This window comes from Etheostoma spectabile, chromosome 9 (genome assembly GCF_008692095.1).
Source record: "Etheostoma spectabile isolate EspeVRDwgs_2016 chromosome 9, UIUC_Espe_1.0, whole genome shotgun sequence".
Classification (NCBI taxonomy): domain Eukaryota; kingdom Metazoa; phylum Chordata; class Actinopteri; order Perciformes; family Percidae; genus Etheostoma; species Etheostoma spectabile.
Genome location: NC_045741.1, coordinates 7,541,604 through 7,566,516, shown reverse-complemented (window position 1 = coordinate 7,566,516; position 24,913 = coordinate 7,541,604). Strand labels below are relative to the sequence as shown.

The 24,913-nt window shown below is 41.9% G+C and overlaps 2 protein-coding genes and 1 long non-coding RNA gene across 5 annotated transcripts in view; 2 read left to right on the top strand and 1 right to left on the bottom strand.

The window, feature by feature from the left end:
• Nucleotides 1-21,375, bottom strand: part of tns3.2 (tensin 3, tandem duplicate 2) — a 56,991-nt gene extending 35,616 nt beyond the window's left edge. For 2 of the 3 annotated variants that reach the window (XR_004333392.1, XM_032525372.1), the window contains exons 1-13: nt 21,269-21,375; nt 16,266-16,440; nt 14,958-15,008; nt 14,673-14,795; nt 13,747-13,811; nt 12,003-12,086; nt 11,111-11,223; nt 10,661-10,721; nt 10,489-10,564; nt 9,507-9,636; nt 9,242-9,307; nt 7,509-7,613; nt 1,823-2,752 (exon numbers count right to left, since the gene is read on the bottom strand). Coding sequence is in view for 2 of the 3 variants with exons in the window: in XM_032525372.1 (XP_032381263.1) it covers nt 1,823-2,752; nt 7,509-7,613; nt 9,242-9,307; nt 9,507-9,636; nt 10,489-10,564; nt 10,661-10,721; nt 11,111-11,223; nt 12,003-12,086; nt 13,747-13,811; nt 14,673-14,795; nt 14,958-15,008; nt 16,266-16,415 (1,954 nt within the window). In the remaining variant the exon portion in view is untranslated. The remainder of the gene's footprint in view (nt 1-1,822; nt 2,753-7,508; nt 7,614-9,241; nt 9,308-9,506; nt 9,637-10,488; nt 10,565-10,660; nt 10,722-11,110; nt 11,224-12,002; nt 12,087-13,746; nt 13,812-14,672; nt 14,796-14,957; nt 15,009-16,265; nt 16,441-21,268) is intronic. The other variant, XM_032525373.1, reaches the window with a different exon arrangement.
• LOC116695257 (uncharacterized) lies at nt 6,564-19,756 on the top strand. The gene is made up of 3 exons (XR_004333393.1): nt 6,564-6,576; nt 11,181-11,185; nt 19,497-19,756. It is a non-coding gene; the product is annotated as an uncharacterized LOC116695257 (long non-coding RNA).
• A 1,511-nt stretch (nt 21,376-22,886) lies between the features above and the next one.
• The window catches only part of LOC116695234 (PH domain leucine-rich repeat protein phosphatase 1), a 29,143-nt gene continuing 27,116 nt past the window's right edge, over nt 22,887-24,913 (top strand). The window contains exon 1 of the mRNA XM_032525365.1: nt 22,887-24,883. Coding sequence (XP_032381256.1) covers nt 23,284-24,883 — 1,600 coding nt within the window. The 5' untranslated portion in view covers nt 22,887-23,283. The remainder of the gene's footprint in view (nt 24,884-24,913) is intronic.

The window sequence follows — 24,913 nt, the reverse complement described above, 5'->3', positions numbered from 1 at the left end:
TCTTTGGCTTTGGGGAGGACTCTTCCAAGTCAAATGGCGAAAGTCTAAGTCAGTCATTGTTGTGAGTACATTTTAGTAAACAACTTTTCACACAACGGGATTTGCTCCATTTCTGGTTGAGTCACAGTAGCTTTGTTGTCAGGAAAATGAAGTATTTAATCTTTGGCTTTGGGCAGGATATCAGGCCATCTCCAAGTCAAATGGTTAAACTCTAAGTCAATCAATGTTGTAAGTGAATTCATGAGGACACTTCATAAAAAAATCTAATTGTATGTTTTTTTATCTTTCCAGTCAGATAGTAAGTAAAAAATGGAGGCAGAGGAACTGTTTGGCTTTTGGGCGAAAAGTTAAGCGCAAAAGGGACAAAGTTTGGTTATTTGTAAATAAATTACAATCTTATCCGACCTCTCACTGTGTTGGGTCCGTCACACAATCTTTACTTTTGTAACCTTTTCTTCCACATATTCAAAATAAGACAGACTGAGAGAAAACAAACTGTTGTGCTAACGTCGTAGGAATATCCACTATTAATCAAATGCTTCCACCCTTTCAGCAAACAACCGTGTACACTAACAAACACACTTCTGTAACAGATGTATTCCTCTCTCTCAGGTGGATTTCCACAATAAGGCAGCACTTCAGTCCTTCAGTCTGGGTTATAAATGCTTCTCTGTATGTGCAGGCTGAACTCAGCACCAACCTACAAGCTTCATCTGCCCGCCAGCTTGTTGGCACACGTGTATTTTCTTTAGTTTGATATTTCAGCCAGTCTTAATCTCCCAGTGGACTGTTCGCTGTCTCTGTACAAGTAGAGCTGTGTAAAGGTGCTGTTGTAATTTACCCAAAGAAAGGGTCAGTTTGCCCCAAAATACATACATTTATAGTCATAGCTGTGTTTAGCAATGCAGAGAATGTTGGCTTTAAGTGATGACGTTTTGAAATATCAGCCTCTTAAACATTTACAGTCATTCTAGCAGCTCTGTGAGTCTGTATTTAGGTATAGCACAGTCTCGCAAAGCCAGATCTATCTCAACAGTGCTGTGTCTGGGTATGATCTGCTGCACCCGTTATCATTCTGCTACAGGGGAAATTCTTTAAACCAAGCACAATTGTCTTGGGCGGTGCTAAGTCCAGGATGCAGTGATGGTGCTCTTGCAAAATAGCGTCAGGAGGGAACATGTTTGGGGGAAACATTTGCAAGTGCTGGGGGTCATAAAACAAAACATTGGAACATGTGCATCGCAAATTTCACGGCAATCTATCCAGTAGCTGATTGAGAAAAGTCAAAGGATCACTAGAGTTATTAGGATTGATCCTCAGGGAACCATGAATGTCTCAGACGGAGTTTTATAGAAACCTTACAACAAACAACTGAGCCAACGGGAGCACGCCCCAACTCTAGCAAGACTAATGATTTAAGTCTGATATTGGAAATTGGTCTAAGACACTGGAATCGCTTGAAAAGTCTTTTGGTGTAAGCTCAGCAGAGGTCTCAAGTCTTGACTAGAATGTCCCAAATCAAGTCCCATGTCCTAAACTTTGTGTTTGGAGTCCTAAACAAGTCAATCTTTGTCTTTTTTCAAGCTCAGTCAAGTATTTTTTGTCCGGAAAATGAAGTATTTAATCTTTGGCTTTGGGGAGGACTCTTCCAAGTCAAATGGCGAAAGTCTAAGTCAATCATTGTTGTGAGTAAAAAACTTTTCATGAACCAAAAGTTGCGGACCAACATTGCCAACCCTATAACGATGCCAAAAGCCTAGAAGAGGATTTGTTCTCGTTGGAAACAATGCTTCCTTCTTTAATTTATTTGACTTTGTCTTACCTGACCGACGGATATTTCCGTTGGTGCTGAGGCCATTGGTATGTAGGGAGGCAGAGCGCGACAGGGGGGCACAGCGTGTAGGAACAGGAACAAAGGTGGGGTCCAAATCCAGAATTAGCTGGTTCAGCTGCTCTATGGACTCGTCGATGTCTGTAGTCAACGACGACAAATCCTCTTCTTGGCAGGACGAAGCGTGCGTAGTACTGACAGAGTCCACGTTGTGTGTAACATCTGTGTTTTGTGTGGCGTCCTCGTCCACCAGCCCTCTCTGCACTGCTTCCCTGCTGCTGAGTCCTCTGCATGGTGTGTCTGGAGCTACCAGAGGCGGCGGCCGCTGTTTCCTCACCCTGTTCAACCTCTCCATCCCATTGACTCCACGGTAACCATCAGTGACGACAACGTCAACCATCTGCTGCTGCCGAACCCAGGAGTGTGTGGAGTACTCTGCGTGGGCTGATGTCTGAGCTTCAGGCAGGTTCTCAGAGGAGAGGGAGCAGATGCTGCTTGAGCTCGGTAGGTCTGAAGCAGGCGCTGCTTCATCTACTTCATCCTCATCATCTAATATATCCGTTTCCCTCTCGCTGGACGACGCCTCTCCATTGATAGTGTGCCCCAGTCCAGACTTGTCTCCAGTCATTTCCCCTTCCCCTCTGCCGGACGCAGCAAGCTCAGTCATGACCTCCAGAAGAGGTTGAGCAACCTCAAAGTCCACGCCAGAGAGCAGCCTCCCTGCCTGGGTACGCTTGTCCTGTGCAGCCCCTCTCCTCTGCGCGGCCCCGGTGCGCCCCTGTGAGGCAACAGACAGGCCCGAATCACTGCTGGCAGACGGCGCTCGGTCGCTGCGGCTGGGGCTGCTGGTGGTCAGGCGGAACAAAGATCCTTCCTCACTACTCTTCTTCCTCAGTCCAGGGCCCAGGAGATGAGGTGAAGCTGTGAAGACAAAATCACGAGAGGTTGATGAGAGGGTTAGTCTCGCATTGCCAGACCTTCCACCACAGCGTTGCGGAGAAAGGTCTGGCTAATCCACACAGCATTCTGGGATGGGAGAAAAACGTGCTCTGGTTTATTGGCATTTCTTTAAACCAATCACAATCATCACTGGATGTGTTAATGTTCGTTTTAAATCAACTCCCACTTCTCTAATCTGTATTATAGCAATGGCACAGAAGACATGGTTTAGAGAGATTTTAGTGAGCAAATCAAAGTTAAACTGTAAACTATTAACTAGATGTGGAAATTACACCTTTATACTGAAAATATTTTTACTACGTATGACTCCATACCTGCACCACTACTGTATATGATTCACTGTGACACACACACAAACACACATACCACCTGTTGGACCACAGCCATCACTCCAGACACACTCCGTGTAGATAACACAGGGCCCCTTTGTGTGGGCTGGCGGCGGATGCATACGTGTGTAGTCGTGTATGTGTGTGTCACGCAAAGGACGTGTCTGTCATAGACATGTACCTGAGGTCAGACAGAGCTGATTGCAGAGACACACACACACACACACACACACACACACACACACACACACACACACACACACACACACACACACACACACACTACTGGAACCATACTAGAGCTGAAACAATACTTGATAAATAGTAGTAGTTAATCAACACCAAATCAATCTGCTGCTGAAGCGATAATTTATTCATCATTTAAGTCATTTTTTCAAGGAAAGATTGTGAAAATTTGCTGCTCTTTTGTTAAATAGGATACTAAACTGAAAATATTTGTTTATTTTTGAATTTTCTAACATTTTGTAGATCAAATGATGAACCTACTAATGAAAACTATTGTTATTTGCACCCCTAAAAAAATACCATGCGTATTAGAACTCAGCGAGCAAGCTGTTTTCTGATAAAGGTTGGTACCTAAAGATGAGATAAGACTCATACAGTGAATGCAACAATGCATACCAGAGCTGTATGAGCACAGCCTCTTAAGTCCAGAGAGGCAATAAAAACTAAATACCAGACATGCATAGTAAAACCTAACAGCTGGTCTATAAGATCTCTCACACAGATGTACAGTAGCCTACACACACACACGCACACACGCACACACACACACACACACACACACACACACAAACACACACACACACTTAGAAACACTCTGTATAACTTTAACAATACTACAAGAACTTCAGTAAAAAAGACACTAAAATGCCAAATTAGCATCATGAAGCTGCTTACTTACTCACCGGCAGTCACTCGGAGGGTAAACTTTCACTGTTGCCACTGCGGATTAGAAACAGGATGGAAAGGCTTGCTGAAGCCTCCCTTTGGAGTCAGAGAAAGAGGAAAAGAGAAACAGATGACAAGCTGAAAGGAAAGAGGGGGCAAGGACGAGGACAGAATGAAAAGGATGCAGATAGAGGGTAAAAAGAGAGGCTGAAAAGATCCAGAGTTTAGTTGAAGTTGCTTCCCTGCTGTCGTCCTCTCAGGCTGCCACAGGAAGACAAGCAAAGAACATTCTTTCTCTTAAGGTGCTAACAGCCCCCCCTGTGTCCCCCCTCCTACTCTCTCTTTCCCCTCACTCATGTCACTCCTTCCTCGCCTGCTCCGTCCCTGCACTACAAAAACCCGCCTTCCCCGTCACTACAAAATCAGCCTCGCTTTGCCCCATCCCTCCTCCTCGTTCCTCCCCCCTGCATCCTGTCCGGGCTGACACAGGTAGGTATTGCTGTGCAGAGAGTGTGCGCTCATGCATTTTGTTTATGTCTACAGGGGGAAAAGCAATGGAAGGAAACGGACGGGTGGATCATTCACTAGACTGCATGCTAGCACATATATCTGCACACAATCACACGCAGGTGGAAGAGTTTGTGCAACACACACACACACACACATATCCACTTTTGAAGAACAGAAACACAAAGCACAAGGACCTTGAGCTGGCCAAATATGGAGATGGGGAATGTAAACACGGGGGCGGGCTCTGGAGAGACTGGTGTGCCAAAGGGGGAAGGGGACATCTTGGACAAATTGCAACCTGCAACTTTTCCAGCTGGAAAAAGAGAGACCAGATAAAGGGGAAGAAAAGAATAGCAGAGAGTAAAAGAAGGGGAGATGGAGTGACAGAAGTAGTGGAGAGGAGGGGCGTGAGTGGGCTGAGAGGGTAAAGTAGAACCACCTGTGGTTGAAAACAACATTCTTGTGACTGGCTTCGTTGCTAACTGGCTGGCACCCTCATTATACTCATGCGCATGTGTGTGTGTGCTAGGGCGGTTAAACATAATGGCCATGTGTGTGTTTGCGTTCATGTGAGCGTCTGTGAGTGTGCGTTTACATGCCACTTTTCTGCATTTCTCCCTCAGTGATCGGTCCATCTAAATTACATGGCCGGCAGAGCAGATTTAGCAACAGCATAAAACAGCTGGAACTGAAACGTCAACCGCCGCTTTAAGTGATTGTTTCAGCTGTCTCGATTTGTGTTTTTGTGTTGGTGTTTTTCTGTGTGTGTGGGTATGTGTGTGTGTGTGAACCGTTTTTCTAACTAAATGGAAGCTCTTTGAAAAACTGCCGCCTCCAAATACACCGGTCTGGTCTGGCTGTCTAGATGATTGTCGTTACAACCAATCCCTGGAACGTCTTTGTTACCACAACAGTTGTAAGCTGTCACACCGATGACCAGACAGTTACCCCCCAGCACTGACCACAGCGAAGGCCAGACTCTAAACACACCCTCTCAGAGACTGGATCTGAACCCACAGAGGCATACGACTTCTGAAGAGCAGCCAGAGATATACATTAAAGCTTTAGTGCATAACTTTTTAATTTCAATGAGCATACTCTATGTAACATTCAAGCAATTGCCAAATAAGTTGCTACAAAGCTAATTAAGACTTAAGACTAATTAAGCCCCACACAACTCTCTCTGTACTTCTCATAACGGCTATGTTTAGAAAATGGTGTCATCCGGCTACTGTCATGCGCAGAAAATCAGGTTAAGATAATTACCTCTACTGAAGAGTCTATCGTGTTTTTTAAATCTTCCATGTCCTCCTTGGTTACAAGCAACTGCGTGGAGGAGGGGTGGGGGTGGTGCGCGATCACAAAAGGCTTGTACCATGTTGATGTACTGACAGTGTTGTTGTCATTACTTAGAATTCCTCATGGGCGAGACAGAATCTACGCACGATAGCTTTAACTAATTTTTTGGGGTAGAAAATTTCCGTGACAAGCTAAAAAAAAAACATAGCTTTAACATATTATCATTCAAAGCTGTTATCAAACAGCTGCCTATTCCCACATCCACCTGGTGGTGTCTGTGTCCACCTGATTAATTTAAGTCCAATATTCAATCTACATTTTTAGCTCCGTTTTTGGTCTCCACCAACTCCTGGGGGAAATAGCTGGCTCTTTAGCTCCTAAACGTTCCACTTGCTTCACCAGCTAGTTGCTAACTGTGTCTGTCGGTGTTTGGTGTTGGGCAGGTTAGTGCACAGTGGATTTATCAGAGCTCGTTTGCTCAAAACATCTGTCAGACACACTGAGCCTGAACTAAAAGCTAAAAGAAAGTTTTTAAAAAAGACCTGTACTGTTGGTAAAATTCTCTGTCTCAGCACTAAGATTGACTCTTTTGATTTATTCTACAAAACAGTATTGTTTAGAGGACATTTAAAGAACTATAGCCATAATTTAGGAACAATGTAAAAGGGGTAACTCGTAGTGATAAAACTACACGATCTGCTGACTCTGCAGCTCCCCTCATTACAGAGCTTTATTGTGAGTTTCAGCTCATTGTTCCACTTTACTGTTAGTGTCCATTCTTACAGCTCGCATGGCTTCATTTCAGGCCACAGCTGACAGCATGAACATAGCTGAGCACTTAGCAGCTGAAGAGCCAGATATTTCTCTCTGGAGTTGTTGGAGGCCAAAATATACAGAAGCCCTGAGAGGCGAGTCAGAATTTATTTTTCTTCTGATGATCTATTTTCTAGTCTGATCTAAAGTGTTTTAACTCCTGTGTTTATGACTTGAGAAAAGTTTTTTTCCCAGGATAAACTTTTTTAGTTACTTTTTCATTTTTCAAGTGTTCAAGTGTACTCATACCTTGGTTTTAAAGTACAGTACATGAAGAAATTAAAACTCCCCTAAAAGAGAACATGAATGCTTTAGTCATGGGGTAGTGGTGCACTTCAGCCTCTTGTGTCCAAAACGAGTAGTACAACAACAAACATAAAAATGATTTTACCTGCCAAAACCTTCTTTTTTTGACATTTTAACAGATACATAAATAACTTAGAAAAATTTTCCTGGCAAAATGTTATTATTTTCACCTGTTTCCACCTGTTTCTCAGCTGAAAATAAATAAATAAAAATAAAGTACTATGCAAAACCTTTTTTTTCTTTTTTTCTTTTTTTTTTAAACCTGTTCGTATGTCATAAACAATTTAGATCCAACAATCAACAATCAAAGAACAATTTTGTTTTTTCCGTAGATAAAACTTTTTTAAAAAAATTCAAAAAGGGTCTTTTAAAAAGTCCTGGATTGGCATTTTAGTTTTCCAATGCCATGGTAACAGAATAAAGGTCACGATTAGATAAGAGCAGCGCAGAACATTTTATAATTTTTGCTGGTAAATCCGGTCTTAAGAGAAAGTGAAAGTAAGACAAACGGAAAAAGAAGTTATAAATATAAATAAAATGCACCTCACCTGTTTCAGGAGGAGACGTGTCCTGATATGAATCTCTTCTGACCAAAGGGTCCAAGGTGTCATAGTCCACCGTCACACAGCGGCCGTTGTGCCACAGCTCTCTACCTGCACGTGGAAATGACAAGCAGACCAGCAGACAAACTGGTCAAGAGTCAGTTAAACGACACACACACACACACACACACACACACACTGTAACATTAGCTGACGCCAGAGCTCATTTCAAATTGGATTTTAGAAATAATGTGAGCTTAGATTTAGTTTTTTGTCTGATGTGTCTGTCAGTGTGACAGTGTGTGTGTGTGTGTGTGTGTGTGTGTGTGTGTGTGTGTGAGAGAGAGAGATAACTGCTCATATTGCTTCCTGTTGGGAGGCAAGGAGTATGATTGGGCCTGCTGAGGGGCAGTTTGGCTGTTTCTCCTGGTGTCCAACACTGCCTCCACCTGGTAACTGTTGAACTTGCTGAATATGTTTTTCATTGTAAGTATCGAGAGTTCCTGTGTGTGGTGGTGTGTGTGTGTGTGTGTGTGTGTGTGTGTGTGTGTGTGTGTGTGTGAGTGTGCAAACTGAGTCATTTCTGTCTCTTCTGCTTGAATTAGGAGACACAGTGATGCTTTGTTCATCAACACCTGTAGCCCAAATAATGTGTCTGTGCGGATGAGTGAGTGTGTGTAGTTCATTGAATGTGTCAGTTTGAGCAGTGGTTGCCAGCGAGGGGGTTGGAAGAAGATCATTTTGGGGATTCACAAGATAAATGGCAAAAAAATGTAAAGCAAAAATGTCTTTTTTTTCCTTTCCAATTTTTTACAATGTTTTCTTTTACATTACTGGATAATGTTCCTTCTAAGAGTTTAAAAAAAGAAAGAAAAAAAACAGAAATAAAAGAAAGAAAACAATGCAACCTGCAACTTGAAAAGAAACAAAATATAATATTTACAATGCAAACTGGTGATGAGGGGCTATTTTAAGTTAGAGAAGATTTCTTTTGTACATTTTGGCAATCATAGGTGTAAAAGGTTCACTTCTTTTAATTTACTAAAACACATTTTTCTTTACTTATCCCTAAAACGTTTTGATGCTATCTTAGCTATTGTTTTGCTTAAATCTATGAGAAATTGTGGAGTATTGTGGGTGCAAGGTACCCTGAAAGTTCTCGCAAGAGCCCAATTTGAATTTGCTCAGTGAGTTTCTCTGGCATCGAGTAATGCTGCTCATTAACTATGCCCTTGTAGCCGAGCTGCACCAATCACATCGCTGTATCTGATGTAGGCGGGGCCAGTGGAGAGCTACGCAGATGACGCAGATAATCTACCAGTTAGCTCCGCTGCTAGCTAAGCGTATGGGGCTCTGGACACGTCACCCCGTGTGTTATTGTGATTGGTCGTAGTGTTATCCAATTGCATGCGGTGAGATTTTCAAATGCACGCTTGGTGGCGCCCCTCGAGATGGGCGACTTTCATTACTCGATGCCAGACTCTTAATCTGTCAAATTTGGGTCTGGATTTCCAGGCTAGGTGCGAGGCCTAGATATAGAAAATGTTTTTAAACCAAAAGATAGTAGTGTAGATGTTGCCTGAGTACAGCCTCACAGAGCTGGATCAGAGCTTGGCAAAACCTCTAAAAAACATCTGAAACCCATTTTCACCTGCATCTTTCTTTCATCCAGTTCCCTGTAGTAATGTTTGCTGGTGCCGTTTGTTATTGGCTCTGCAGACTTCAGTAAAAAAGTGTACCTGTTATCTTTTCAGGGCTGTCAGAAACCAAAAGTTCTACTTTTCCATCTTCTGGGAACCGGGGATCTGGAATAGTAACACAAAAACACCTTAGACAGCTGGACAGTTAACGTGGCACACTGGACATATTCCCACGTCCACACCTGCAGCCCAGCTGATACGTGGGTCCACGGTCATGAGTCATATTTACATAGGAGGAAAAGTGAAAGATTTAACAGCCCCAGATTAAGATGGATGTTGCAGCAGTGTGGTGGATTATAAATACCTTCATTGGCACAGTCCAGGTCCGCCTTACAGAAGGTGAGGCTGTTTCCGTGTACCAGTCCCGTATGAAACTGGAGACGGAAGACGACCTGCCGGCTGGCTGAGCAGCTGTTTTTATCATAACAAAGCACCTGAAACCAGAAAGAAGATGACACAGTGTCCTCTATGTGCTGCTTGTGTCTCATTAGAGCAAAATAAGGAGTCAGTTCATAACCACTTCCTGTCAGTTTGGTTTATAAATGAAAACGGTTGAAGTTGTGATTTAGATTGTTTTTCAGATTTTCATTCATTTTATGATCTGTTAGTATTTATGTAATATTAAAATGTAATTAGAAGTTGTTATTTTCCTGAAAGATTTCTCTAATAATTTCCAAGAATTGTCCTTATAAATAGGGATCGACCGATAATGTTTTTTCAAGGCCGATAGGAATTATTAGTAGTTTATGAAACCGATAAACCTGATATTTGACACTCAGTCAGACTCAGTGGTGAGTGAAACGGAAGCTGAGGGACAGACAGAGCTGTAGTCAAAGTAGAAGACTTTTGAATTCATTATTTATTGGTTATTAGGCAAATGAAATGATGAAAAATCAGCCAGGGCCAATAATCGGTCTATCCCTACTTGTACGAAAAAGGACAGCGTTTGATACACTTTTAATTAAATAATTCCAATTCATTTCTTTCGTAAACTTCAGTCTCATATTGGGGATTTTTTCAGGAAACCTCTTAAGGTTATTAAGGAAATAAAGTCAGTGTCACCCAATAGATTACAAATACAAACAAACAGAACAATTTGTAAAATAATCTATACTTTTGCAAAAAGTCAAGTTTGATGGAAGGTTAGCTTGTTAGTAGTTCCCAATGATGAATCATTTAGGCTGCATTTTGTGCTGTATACTGCAGAAATATAATAATTACCTTCAAATATAAACCTAAATGATAAATAAAGTAGTAGCAGATCTATGTAGTAGATCACCCCTCACCATGATGTCCCCTTTGAGCAGCTGAGCTGGCTGGAGCACGATGTAGAGGCGGTCTGTCTGAGCCGCGTTAACGTGGCTGAGATGGACAGAAACGCACATTACACCGTATCCACTTCTGAACAACAGCCTGTCATGTTTACAGATTATTATGGGATTTTATGGGATTTCTTACTAGACTGCTGATGTGCAAACAGGTTGTAGACTCTGGTAGACTCTTAGGAAGAGACAACATGCTGCGAAGAGGAAGAGTTTCATCACAAAACATGGCAATCATTTGACTTTTTGGACATCCGAAGACATTTTAAGTTATAAGCATCTTGTGGCCGGGTTGGTCAGTGGGTAGAGCAGGCGCACATATACAGTACTTCAAGGTTTAGGCCTCAACGCATAGGTCCACGGTTTGAATCCAACCTGTGACAATTTCCTGCATGTCTCTCACCTAGCTGTCCTATCAAATAAAGGTAAAAAAGCCCAAAAAATAATCTTTCCAAAAAAGGAATTCTAAGCACTTTCTTCCTTAATAGGATGAATAAAAGAAGAATGCAACAGGCTGGCCCTTGCTACTGCTGTTTCTCTACTTACTGTAGCTTTCTCTAATTCAGATCAGACATCTGCTCTTTACCTCCATCTGGTCTTATTTTGGGAAGACCGTGAAGAACAACACACAGGAGGAAAGACGGAGAGGGACACAGCCTCAGTCCTCCCTTTAACATGCTCCCCAGCATCCACACATACCTGAGAGCACAGAGAAACGTACAGCATTTATTCTTTCACCCTGCCGTGCCTGAATTAACCAAGAAAAGGTGCCAGTACCCAAGTTTAGCAATTGCATGACCCCGAATAGTAACTGGATCTAAGGAACCTGATGAGACCTCTCAGTTCAATCGTCTCAGTGTCTGTAAAAATTTGGTTATGAAACCCAAAGGATCATTTTATTATGGGGCTTGCTAAATGTCAGATTTAGCATAGAATTGCTTGATTTGTCCCAATAAATCATGATATACTGTACATACGGTGGCCCCGAAGGAACACACACAATCACATTCCAAGTTTTGTTTTCTATAATCTTTTGTTTTTGTGAAATGTCGTCATGTTTTCTGAAATGCTGTCGTGTTTTGTCCTTCAGGTCCACCGTATGCATATATAGCCAATTTTGGAATAAATATCAGCCACAGTCTGTGATATCAGCCTATTAATAATACTGTATTAATAATATATTGTTAATAACAGTTAGAAGTGCCGATACTGCCCATTTCAGGCCCTGAGTCTAGCCAATAGGTAAATGTATCTGAAAGATCTTTGAGAATGGATTGAAGTGTGCTTTTCATCAACTCAGTCTCCTTGCTTCACAACCTCATTGTAGCTGTACTACAGCAACTATTTCACAAGAGCATAAATCATGTGATTAGTGTCAGTCACAGCAGATCCCTGGGAGACTACATCGAAGATCAGAGGCTAAGACTTGAACCAGAGTTGACCTTTGACCTGCATTGATCAATCAACCCTGTTCTTACCGTTTCTGGGACGGGGTCATCAGAGAGGACAGTTTGTCATTGTAGAACCTCCTCATGGCAAAGTGGTCCAGAGAAAGGTCTGCACTGAGAGAGAGGCAAATACTCAGATGGTGATGCATGTAACACGCCTCAGTTCACCGAAACGACAAAACACTGTTTTCTGCTTTACCTGACGTAGCGTGTGGTAATGCAAAAGAAAACGTATCTGCAAGATGTGAACTTGTGAATCTGGTTTTTCTTTTGTTATTTTGTAACTTTAAAACACCATGTGATTCTCAAGCCTAGGCATACCTGCACTCACTCACGAGCACATAGAGTGACAATGGTCACAATCAGATATTTCTCAACAGTGAGTCAGCTGTTCAGCCACGAACAGCACGCACGTACGCACACACACACACATTCATTCATCCACACCAACGGTGCAGAAATCTTCCAGATTTTCAACTTTTTTTCTGCATTTTCAGTTGACACAGATTTTCCTAAAACTGACCTTGCCCTCCATCCTAAGATTAAATGTGTAAATGAGGACATTAGACGATATTTAACCACATGAACCGCAAAGGCTGTAACGGTTACTTTGAAAAGGCTTTTTATTAACATTAACAATGTTTTGGGTCTTCTGGGCCCCGGACTCTGTCATGCAGGTAAATCAAGAGGGAATAAATGTACTGGTGTCCAACAGCAACTGGATCCCTGCCCCAAAATCAAATAACAGTCTAGTTCAAAGTCTCTTCAATCAGCCGCCCAGCCCTTTGGCTGGGGAAGACGTGCAGCAGATAAGCCTCTGTTCTCTCTGTTGTTCTGTCAGTGCTCTTTGCTCTGCAAACACTTCCAACAGTAAACTGTTTAGGATTCACCCTTTGGGAATTAGAAACATCTGGACCAAATTGAATTCCAATATAGACACATCTGGGACAAATGTTAGATGGACTAGTCAGCATTGATGTCTTATGGAGAAATCATACAGCATGTGTTGCAGTATGTTAAACAAGTTGACACTGACGTGGTAATGTCACACCCAAAATCTAGAAGAAAACAGCCACACAATGTCTCCAAATGGCACGTTTGGCTCATATAAAATATATGTGCAACCTAGAGTTTCTTTTACTCCTACAGGCACTGATTGGCTTGGTTTTGCGAATTTTATCCAGGGAGGTACAAGTCCCATACATCTGTCACTTTATCTGCTTTATTTTCTTATATTTTTAGCCACACTTGCATCATAGCTACAGTATGGCAGCATCAACCAGTTGTTGGTCCAGCGCTTTGATGCAGCCTGAAACTTCTTGACAACTACTGAATGGATTGGCATGACATTTGGTGCAGCCATTCATGGTTCCTGCAGGATGAATTGTAATAACCTCAGTGATCCTCTGACCTTTCCTCTAGCACCATCGTCAGAATAAAATTTGAAGTTGTCCAATACTTTGGTTCAGCCTCAACTGTAAATTTGTGTTTAGTGTTAATTAGCAAATGTTAGCATTACATACTAAGCTATGATGGTAAACATCAGCATGTTAGCATTGTCATTGGGACTACGTTAGCATGTGGGCACTAGCATTTAGCTGAAGTACAGACCCACTGAGCTGCTAGCCGGACTGTTTACTGGGATTGTTGTTCATTGTCCCCAAATTCTCTTTGGTTTGTAAATGATTAAAGTTAAATGCTGCTTTAGCATCCTTTAGCCCTGTATCATTTGATTCACCACTGATTAAATCCACATGGCATCAGTGTTTGTTACCTGGCGGACATGTTGCTGAAGTGGATGTAGGAAGCCACCAGAACTCCGAGCCGGCCTTTACCTCCCTGTGGAGGACAACCACAGAATCAGGATTCATAAACTGGACATACTCTCAGACAGGGGTTCAAAATGAACTTTATCTAGGGTGACCATATTTAGATTTCCAAAAAAGAGGACACTCGGCCGGCCTCGAGACACAAATTCAAACAGTCTTCTCAGAGGTTAATGAACACGCTTTATTACGCCTCAATGGTACAAAAATAACTTATGTAATAAAATAAAATTTGTGACAACCTGAAACAAAATAATAGCTCTCTTTTCAAAAAAATAAATAAATATGGAATAATGTATATGACTGTGTCAGCTTCAAAATCCAGCTTCAACTAAGTATCTCTTAAAACCTTTTCTATGTAATAAGATCAGTTTTTTTGGTGTCCATGTGAGCTTTTAGATCTCCAGCATCTTCATTAGACACTGAAACAAATGTGCTAGCATAATATATATTAAAATACATAAGATATATAAGGCAGCCTCTCGGGAATTACGTCACGCAACAAAGCACCGTATATTGTGTGCAAAGCGCCAGTCAATTGAAGTACACGCTTAATGCTAATGGTCCCATGAAAAACAGTGAAAGCCGGACATGGACGCCCCGGACAGTACGTAAAAAGTGGACATGTCCTGGCAAAAGAGGACATTTAGTCACCCTAACTTTATTGACCACCAGCCAAATAGCAAGTAAATGTTTAAATATGAGCAGGCACTCAATAGATTACCATAGGTTTTTTTTTGGATGGTGAATGAAGACAATCTACAACCCATTTGCATGTTTTACCAGCATTTGGCTGGTAGATGATGCCAATTTTGAACCCTGCTCTTAGAGAGTATCATGGAGCATTTTGTGCAGAGGAATCAGTGGCGTGTACCCTGCAGTGTAACACCAGGACGTGCTTCGGATGCGTTTGCAGCCAGCTCTTCATCGTCGTGCACACACTGAAGAGCTGCTCCAGGTCGGGAGCCAGGAGGTCCAGCCAACCTGTATCCAAAACCTCACAAACAACACACACACACACACACACACACACACGCACACACATACTCTAACTCACAGTGCTGCTATTTTGTATCATCAGCAGGGTTTTGTACTTTTGCATTTTCGCAGACCTAATCTCAGTATTTGCCAGAAACCAATACAAAATCATTTTCAGTACCTTGTTGTTCATTGGGGTGAGAGTTTGGGGTTTCTGTGAGAGGTTGATGAGCTGGAGAAGGAAGGAACAATTGTTCAAATAGAAAAGGAAAGAGCAGGACGAGGACAGGTACATTTTAACGTTCAACCATATCATCACATCTAACTGTCTAAGATGCAAACGGCACTGAAAAGATAGTGGATGTCGAGCTGGAACTTGTTTACTTCTTTAAATTTGAAGAAGTTGTGACCTAAGTAAAACTTCCTAATCTCACACTAAAAGTTTTAAATGAAAGTATTTCAAAAGAGGTTGTTTTACAACATAGATCTGATTAAATAACTAATATATCTGATGATGTTTAAATTCTGTCAAAGCACAAACAAAAAAAACATAATACTGTACATCCTTGGGGATTTCTTAAATCAGGCCTCATGGCCAGATGGGAAAATACTCGTAAATAAAATAAATCGTTTTTTTTATTCCTCAAAACCTAACCATACAAACTGTAACTTAAACTAGAGATTAAAACCAACTAACTTACTCTTTTATATTCAAGGCCCAAACATTTGAAATTTAGGGCGATTTCAAAACGTATCATGTATAATTTTCAAAATGAATGTCTCCTTATCCAGGGTATAATGATAAAGTCATTAAGTATGCAAGACAAATATGTGAATTGGGGCTGGTATAATTCGATTGGACTTGACAAAGTAACCACAAAGTTGTTTGAAATGAGAGGAAGCCAATAGGACTTTAGAGGAATGTGCTACTTAAGAATCTGAGGACAAATGTATTCATTGTACTTTATTGAGGTACTTGAACTTGAGTACTTTTGATTTTAAAGCCTTAGTAACTAGTTACTTTGTTGATTCAGAAGAATATAAAGTAAGAAATGAGTCCCTCCTTTACCAGCAACGATACCAAAGTGATACATACATTAATGAATAAATAACTGTAGTTCAATAACATAATATAAAATTATTCTGAATTGGGCCATTCTTAATAATGAGTACTTTTATTTTGGTACGCTTAGTAGGTGACATTTCAACATAACCAATCACCAGGAGCCAGGTTGTGTCTGTTATGAGGAAGTTTTACTTCATCACTGTTGCACCAAATGCTTGATCTTGGAGGGAATTTTTGGGTCTTTTTAAATTATAGAGCGTGGTCTAGACCTACTCTATCTTTAAATTGTCCCCAGAAAATTAAATTGAATGCTAATGCTTTCACTCAAGTAACATTATAACTGAAGGACTTTAACTGTAACAGTGCTGCACTCTTGTTTTTGATGTTTTTACTTCAGTTCTGAGCACTTTTTGTCCATCTCACCATGTAGTGGTGTCCATGCTTGGACTGCAGCATGTGAATAATCTCGTCCAGGTTCTGCACGTAGATCTCTTCTGGACATCCAGGAGGGCAGAATATGGTGATGATGCGTTCCGTGATGTAGGTCAGATCGATTCGCTGCGGTTCCTCCATGATTGATCTCAGTCACATGGGCGCCCTACAGGAAGTGAAATGCAGGGTGTGTGAGAATGAAAAGTCTTGGAAATTTAAGGGAAGTGATAATTTTTCTCTCCAGGTCAGCAGATGTTTGCCACAGCGTTTATCTGCGTGTGCCGTATCAGCTGGAACAAGTGAGGTAGGAAAATGTCTTTGACCCACACACACATGCGAGTTCAAATCCAGTCAGCCTTATTAAACCTCAAATCCTTTTACAGGATGTGATGCTAAAACAAAGTGGGGCCAAGGCCAAGCAAAATGAGGAATGGAGCCAAAAGCTGAGTCATTGGAAACTTTCACTGAGGGGGGAGAGGTGACGATGAGTCCCAGAACACCAGAGCGTTACCTCATTACTCATCAGCACAACACACACTAAACTACAGCCCAGATTCTGACCGGGCCAGAAAATCATCCCCCCAGAATGACAAGATCCTTTCTGACTGGGTTATTCACATGACTGTAACGGTTTGTCTGGGTTTATTTTGAACTGCCTCTGTGTTCGTGTAGTTTAAAAAAAAGAAGGAAAAGCTCTATCTCCAAAGTGATTCTCTAATTCACTTCTATAAAGTTCCAACTAGGATCAAAGTTCTGCCTCTTTACCATGCTGCCTCATGATCAGGTCAGCATTTTGGGATTATGGTTAAAGGTAGACTCGTCTCTGGCTAGTCCAAAACAGCATTCTGGGATGAGAGAAAAACATTCTCGGGTTTATTGAAACCCGAGAACATGTGTACGTTTAAAAGTTTTAGTTGTGTGAGAAAACTCAGATTGGACAGATAGTCTAGCTAGTGGTCTGGATTTACCCTGCAGAGATCTGAGGACTATGGTTACTATGGTTAAATCTTAGAACGCGATTACAAGGAAAGCAGAAGGTGACTGACATCTGAAAACAGACATCTGCCGAAAAGAGTGATATCCCAAAAGAGTGATATCCCAAATGAGTGATATCCTAAATGAGTGATATCCGAAAAGAGTGATATCCGGCGGAATTCCCGGCAGAACAGAGAAGAACAAGCTGAAAAGATTGTGAAATCGTGCTCAAATAGAGATTTTATTTAGACCTCAAAATTTATAATTTTATCAAAAGGCTGTCTTAATGACACTGTTGCATTCAAATCTGTTTTTATCTTGTTTGTAAAAGCTGAACTGTACTACGAGCTAGCAGCTAGAGTGAAGGTTATTACTAACACAGAGTTACTGAATTAATTCAGTAACTCTGTGTTAGTAATAACCTAATAACCTGACAGTAATTAGGCCAAATCAGTAATTAGGCCAAATCTTAACCCTCATGTTGTCCTCGGGTCAAATTGAACCATTTTCCTGTATCAGTGTTCTTTTTAACTACCAAAAATAACATGATTGATTCCACACAACGCTCTTTGGCAAGTACAAATCTCTACTTTCATTCATTTTGGGGCGTCTTTTATAGAATTTTGGGGAAAAATTGAAGTGGTTTTGAAATAGTGTTGAGTAAAAGTTGACATATTCCAGTCTGTGATCATCCATCAACATCCATTCCTTTAATTTTAGTCTAAATAATTCATAATTTCTGCTTTTCTAACTCAAACATTAGGTATTATTTCCTAAATATGAGGTTTATTGACCATAAGTTCCAAAAATAACTGTAAAACTAAAGTTAATAAGTTAGTGTTACACAGTGTTGAAAATGTCAAAAAAGTGACAAACATTGAAAAAAGGGTTGGAAAAAGGGACAAAAACATAAGAAAAAGTTAAAAAACATTGATTAAAAAAAAGTGTCAACTAAAATGTTGACTTTCAATTTTGACGGGAAGACAACACAAGGGTTAAAGGAATAGTTTGACATTTTGGCAAATACCCTTTTTTCTCTTTCTGGCTAAAAGTTAGCTGAGAAGATTGACATACAGCCAGCAACAGATTACCTTAGCATTTCACTTGCCAGACCATTTCTTGGCACGATCCCTAACATAAGCTCCCATAAAACCACAACTATATTTTTACACTGTGGTTTTTGTGTGGATTAAAGAGAACACATATCATGTTCATTTGTGAGCTTTAGAGGTGCTTTTAGACAGATTTTTCTTACCTTTGGATAGAACCAGGCTAGCTGTTTCTACCTGCTTTTAGTATTTGTGCTAAGCTAACTAGCTTCTGCATGCAGCTGCACATTTATTGTACATACTTGGGTGAGTGGTGAGAATGAGATCATAACTCCCAATACTTTTGTTTTTGTACACTGAAACAAGGTAAGAGTAACTGTCAAACCTGAGTTGTCAGAATTAGAAGATAATATCTGAAGCCTGTTCTTAGAAATCCCATGTAAAAGTACAATGTGATTTAGAAATGAGATATTTATAGTATCTTCATTGTTATTTTGACCTTACAGACTCCAACTCCTGAAGACTTAAAACACATTCTTCTGTAAACCATGGACGGGATACTTCTGTTGTATCTGGGCTCTGTTAGCATACACAGAGCAGGGAAATTACATGCATGTTTGTGCTTGTCTATTGGGAGTGAGATCAACGGCCGAGCCTACAAAGAGCTGTGGTTAACCTCGCCTTCACCCTCACCATGTGACCACAGCAGAGTAAACAGTGATACAACCATTTTCACCACTGCAACGTACAAGAATAACCTGCTGGGAACCACTGCAGCCAGAATGGAAACACACTCAGGTCCATCCTCTTATCTCATTTCTTTACTTATTATCCTTTAATGTGGGCAGATGAATTGGGTTGGTGGCTAATACAGTCTACAGTGGACCAGATGCTGTAGTATCATTTGTGTGATGAAAAGGTTCTCCAACCCTGGAGATTTTAAACCAAAACGGGGTCAAAAGTGTTTTCAAATGTCTCCGGTTTAGGGGCCCTGAAACGCCGGAGCAGCGTGAATTCGAGGTGTAAACGGAGCAAAAGATATTCGTTTTCAAACCAAAACGTAGCCATGTACATGTAGCCTAAATATCAACAGTTCAACAAGTATGAAAAAGCTTAACGACATCCACTTTGAGGCGCCTGAAAAGCTCGTCTGAACAGCTCACCTGGAACAGCGTGCTCCCCCTGTGCAGAGGCTTAGACCCAGCAGCCGCGTGTTTGATTCCGCCCTGTGGCCCTTTGCTGCATGTCTTTGCCCCTCTCTCTACCCACTCATGTCTAAGCTGTTCTATCAAATAAAAGCCTAAATTGCCAAAAACATAAACTTAAAAAAACAACAACATCCACTTTTTATATAATGAATACTATGTTTGAACATAAATTGGGAATTGATGAAGGGGTATGGGAGTTCATCTGACAGGGCTGTGGGGGTACCCCAGACCAAAAAGGTGGGGAACCACTCCCTTAGCACCTATAAATAACAGTTTACTCATTAGCCAAAATCAGAAAAAAAAATCTTCTTGTCTTTTAATTTTCTTCTTTTTCTTTCAGTTTTAGGAGTGAGAGAAAGTGAAATAAAGAGACCAATCAGGACTCACTACAGCTATGACAAAGACTTGATCCCTCACCGAGTTCAATGGGCCCAAGCAAGAAGCATAAGTAACTACCACATACAGTATATGTGTTCAAATACTACGCATCTGGGCCCCGGGGCCATGTGTGATAAATGTACTTTCCAATACGAACGTGCACTCCTCCTGTAGTTGTGTTGTTTGAGAGTGTGTGATGTGTCCTCGCTGTAACAGCTGACAGGGCTGGGCAGACAATCTTAATGAGTGACTACTCTCCAATTATGTATTTCTACTCTGTTTTTTCCAATTTTTTAGACTTGCTGTAATCTAAATTTGTCAGCGCTCCGCCTGAGGAACCAAAACAAACGGAAGTGAGTGACTAAACCACACACACACACACACACACACGCGTTGCCATAGGGAGAGCTGCTCAGCTAAGTCCTTGAGCTTGAACTCGCCACATCTAATTATAGTCTCTATTTCCCATTTTAAAGGAAAGCATTCTGAAATAGATTCAAGCCGTCTTTGTTTCTGTCTTTTCTTTCCTTTAGACAGCGAAAAACATCCTCTGCTTCCTCAAACGCAGCAGGAATAGAGCCATCGGTTTTAATTCAAATGACAGATTCTTTGAAATTGAAAGTGTTTGTGCAAAATACCAGAACTGAAATTAACAGCAACCCCTCACCGTGACTAGCTATTGTCATCCTCCAGCGTCTTCTCCATTTAGATCCTCTTCCACTCTGTTTTTGGCTCTTTTCCTGAAAGCTTTTTATTAGAGCAGTAAACTAATCTCCCTGTAGTCCATCTGATCCCGACAGAGAGAGTTATACAATCTTATTTCCTGATAATGAAATAAGGTCATTTCAATTTAATCCACTTGTTCCAAGGATATCTCAATCAATCAGGGCTCCATCTCATTACCATCACATTCATGTCACTGTAGGAACTTTATTTGCATTGGTAGTAGGTGCATTCATGACCCCCCCACAGGCAGGGTTTTTTTCACTTGTCCTTAGAAAAGTAGGCTTTTAGGACTTAATGACCTCTTATAATGGACTGAATCCCAGTGGAAAGACGTCTGCTGGGGCTCAGTGTCTTAATGTGTCAGTAGGCTAATCCCCCCCCCCCCTCCCTTAGTGCATTCTAACTATGAATCCTCCTGAGATTTCCCATCCATCACATGGTCCTTTGTTTTCTGAAAGTGGTGGTCTATAATGACATTTGGAGCAACATCAGTAGCCGTAAAACATTCAAGGAAAGACAAACAACATGTCCCACGTGAATGAACGTTGACTCGGCCATGCTGAAAAAGGGAGAAGTCCTCTTGGGTATAGATTACTGTAGTTCACTGTAAATCAACTCAACGTATCAAACATTTTAGACAACGGGAAAGGGATCTTACCTTTGCTGATTGATGTTGCAATAAACAAGAAAATCACAGCAATATGAAGCCTGATGAGTGAAAGTCTGACTGGTATAGAAATCGAGGTGGAGACTTGACAGGGGGAGGGAGGAAGAGAGCGAGAGAGAGAGAGAGAGAGAGAAAGCATGATAAACTATACAGTCACAGTGCAGCTTGCACTTTGCCCTCTGTTGGACTGCAATGTGACAGCTGTCCACTCTGGCGAGTATGTAAATGTGACAAAGACTGAGACGGTTCTAACATACTGATCCCTCTCTCTCTCTCTCTCTCTCTCTCTCTCTCTGTCTGAGAAACACTCACTAGCACACACAGGAACTGATTAAACTGTTTGATCTCCACCTTATCTGCGCTCCAGGTCGGCCTAGAAACACAAAGATTTGACCGACTTTTTAATGTCAATGACACAAAAATTCCCATTTCATTTTATAGGCACTCATCTGATAAAGAAGAGCAACTCCCTCATCCTCATATGAATGATTTATTACATTATTGTGATAACTAGCAGAGGTGGAATGTAATAAGCACATTTACTCATATAGGCTACAACTTTGAGGTAATTGTACATTGAGTATTTCCATTATCTGCTACTTTATAGGCTTCTACCTCACTGGATGGGAAATGGGGTACTTTTTATGTGGATTAAGATTTCATGTAGCCTACAAAAGATCAAATATGAGGCTTTGTTATGGATGAAACTACCAGATAAAGTTTAAATTACGCACTACAACATTGAAGTGCTGTGTGTACCTCATGCGTCCACAATGATTATTAATGAATATATAATGTAACACTGGGTTATTCTGCTGCATAATAAATACTTTTACTTTTGATACTTAACGTGAACTTTACTTTTGGTAAAGGATCTGAATACTTCTTTCACCACTGACTTGTAAAGAGTAAAATAGGAAGTGATTCCTAAATCTCACTCAGGAATAATGATTAGGCCTTTGTCCCACTAGATGGCGTCAGAAGACGAGTTACAACTCCTCCTTGTTTGTTTGTTTTTCAAAAAATTAAACTATGCAGTGAATTGTTGGTTTAGTTTAATTTCATAAAAGTAAAGGATACATTATTATCAAAGCATAAAAACACGTTCTTAGTTCACAGGCATACTGTTAAAATGTAACTGTTTTCTTTGAGATAAATAACCAAGTAAACTGCACTTCATGTTGCCTTCAGAGGCTCATTCTTGCTCGTACTTTATGACTTCTGTAGTTACAAATATTTCTCGCGCTTTCATGTGCTTTGTGAGGAAAAAAATCAGAAAGGTGATTTACATTAATGCATGAGTAATAATGATCTAATAAAATAACAGTACAGTCAGGGGACATGTTTCTACATAAGTTACTTTTACTTGTACCATGTTTAATATTCTTACATAAAGTAACTTCTAACATTGTATTTGTACAGTCTGGCATTAATACTTATAATTAAGTAAAGGATCTCACTACTTCTTCCTCCACCACTACTCACACTTCACCCTCGGTTTCTTGCTCATAATGAACATGGGGGTTCCATTGTTGTTTTTTAATACCACGTTGTCAAGTCGGATCATCTGTCATGTACAGAATTTTACAATTACGAGCTTTCGGGAGCACATGAAGGTGTCATAATTCATATCCAATGAGACCCCGCCCTGTCCACTGTGTACTGCTGACAGTCACTCTCATCTGTCTGTACAGTTGCAGTCGCGCCTTCTCGCACTAGCTTCCATGGCGACCAACTAGAATATGCGTTTTCTCATCTCGACCGGCCGGTTAGCTCCCGGTTAGCTCCCGGCGTGTTACGAAATGGGATGTTGTAGGGGAGCAACTCTTGAACGAACCGCGCAGTACTTTAGCATGCTAAGCTAAACGTGGAGCCGTACACACATTTGCCAGGCATAAACTAGCCAGTAACTAGAGCGAGCTAACGGCTGTGAGCTAACGGAGGCTAACGTTCACCTGCAGGCTGTTCCTGCTAACTAACTGGCGCCGCGGTTGCTAGCTAACAGGATGGAAAGTGTGAAGGAAAACGAGTCTGGGGCGCTTTCAACTTCGTTAACACCACAGGGGATACTTGACTCTAGCGGCGACAGTAATGCCGTGAAACCAAGTGGATTAACGCCGCTCTCTGCTGGAAAGAGACCCTCAATCGGGGACGATGACGGTGGGGGCGCAGAGGCGAAACTATTCGGGAAGGGACTTGCAGCCACCTCCCTTCTCCAGATTGCGATAAGGAACGGGATCTATCAAAACCAAGTTGCCAACGCTATCGGTGGTGCGGCCAAAAATATGAACATTCCCGCTGTAAAAACAGCCAACATTTACAGCCTGACATCAGCCAACAGCAACACTTCTGTCAACTCTTTGCTGAGCAGGAGACGGCAGAGACACAGGAGGAATCTGTCGCTGGGGGCTCCGCCGACCAGCAGCTCGCCCGGCGGCGTGTCCTCTGCTGAGGCGGCCAGTCCCGCCCCCCTAGCCTCGCCGCTGAGCACCCTCAGCCTGGATAGGAGGACTTTTCTTCGACAGAAGCAGTCAAAGCAGCTCCAGGCCTCGGATAAGACATGGGTGAGATCGGACCTCCGGCGGGGCTGCATTCACGTCCACGACTGGCTCACGCCCTCCTACCCGCGACCGGTGCTCTGCACAGTGGACACCACTGCTGCAGACGTAGCCAGTAAGCTGGATGGGAGCTGCAAAGCTGGAGCTGTGTTGAGAATTAACTGCAAAACTGCTGCTTTAGTTGACTTAAATGATCATTGTAAAGATAGTAATGGGCACATTGATGAAATCAAAAGTCTCAGTGACAGCGTGGATGTCAAAAACCCCAAAGCAGATAAGAATGAACACACAAAACAGTATTACCCTGATACTAAACTGCCCTCTAACTTGTTGGATGATAAAACATCTGAGGTTTATCTGAATGACATTGTGATGGATTTGAGCCTAAGTGTGGCAGACTGTTATGGAGTCTACTCTGGTTCGGATATGGAGAGCAGCACCTGTGAGGACTTGAGCCCAGGCGGGCCCGGAAGCACAGAGCTCCGGGACTCGCTCAGCGACGGGCTGGGTCCGGGTACAGACTCCTCAGTGGTGAGCCCAACCTGCGACAGCGCCACAGAGGGACCTGACCCGTTTGAGAGCTCCTCAGATGAAGTAGACCTCACCTCTTCTCCAACACATTCAACCGACACATCTGCTGCAGACATGCCCACCACAGACCCCTGCAGTGCTTCCAGCCAAGTGACAACCACACCAGATGACATCGAAGCTGGAGCTGGTGATAATGTAAATGCCCCCAAATTAATCAAACCTCCTTCTAAATGCCCCAGCAGCTCTCAGACTCGGCCCCTGTCCAGCCAGGCATCTGTCCAGTCTGACCCGGAGATCCCAGGGGGGAGCAGAGGATGGCCGGAGCCCATCAATGGCAGCCCGACCCCGGCTCTCTTCCTCCAGCTGCACGGTGGAGCAGTGCGGCGGCTGGGAGATGAAGAGAGGCCTCTTCAGATATTAAACGAGTACCTCACTCATCTGGGGTTTGAAGATCCATGGAGGGTGCAGGCGGAGGGGATGCATCCAGAAATTGGCTGTCTGATACGCTTCTACTTTGGTGAGTACTACTTTGTCTAGGTTAGTTGTC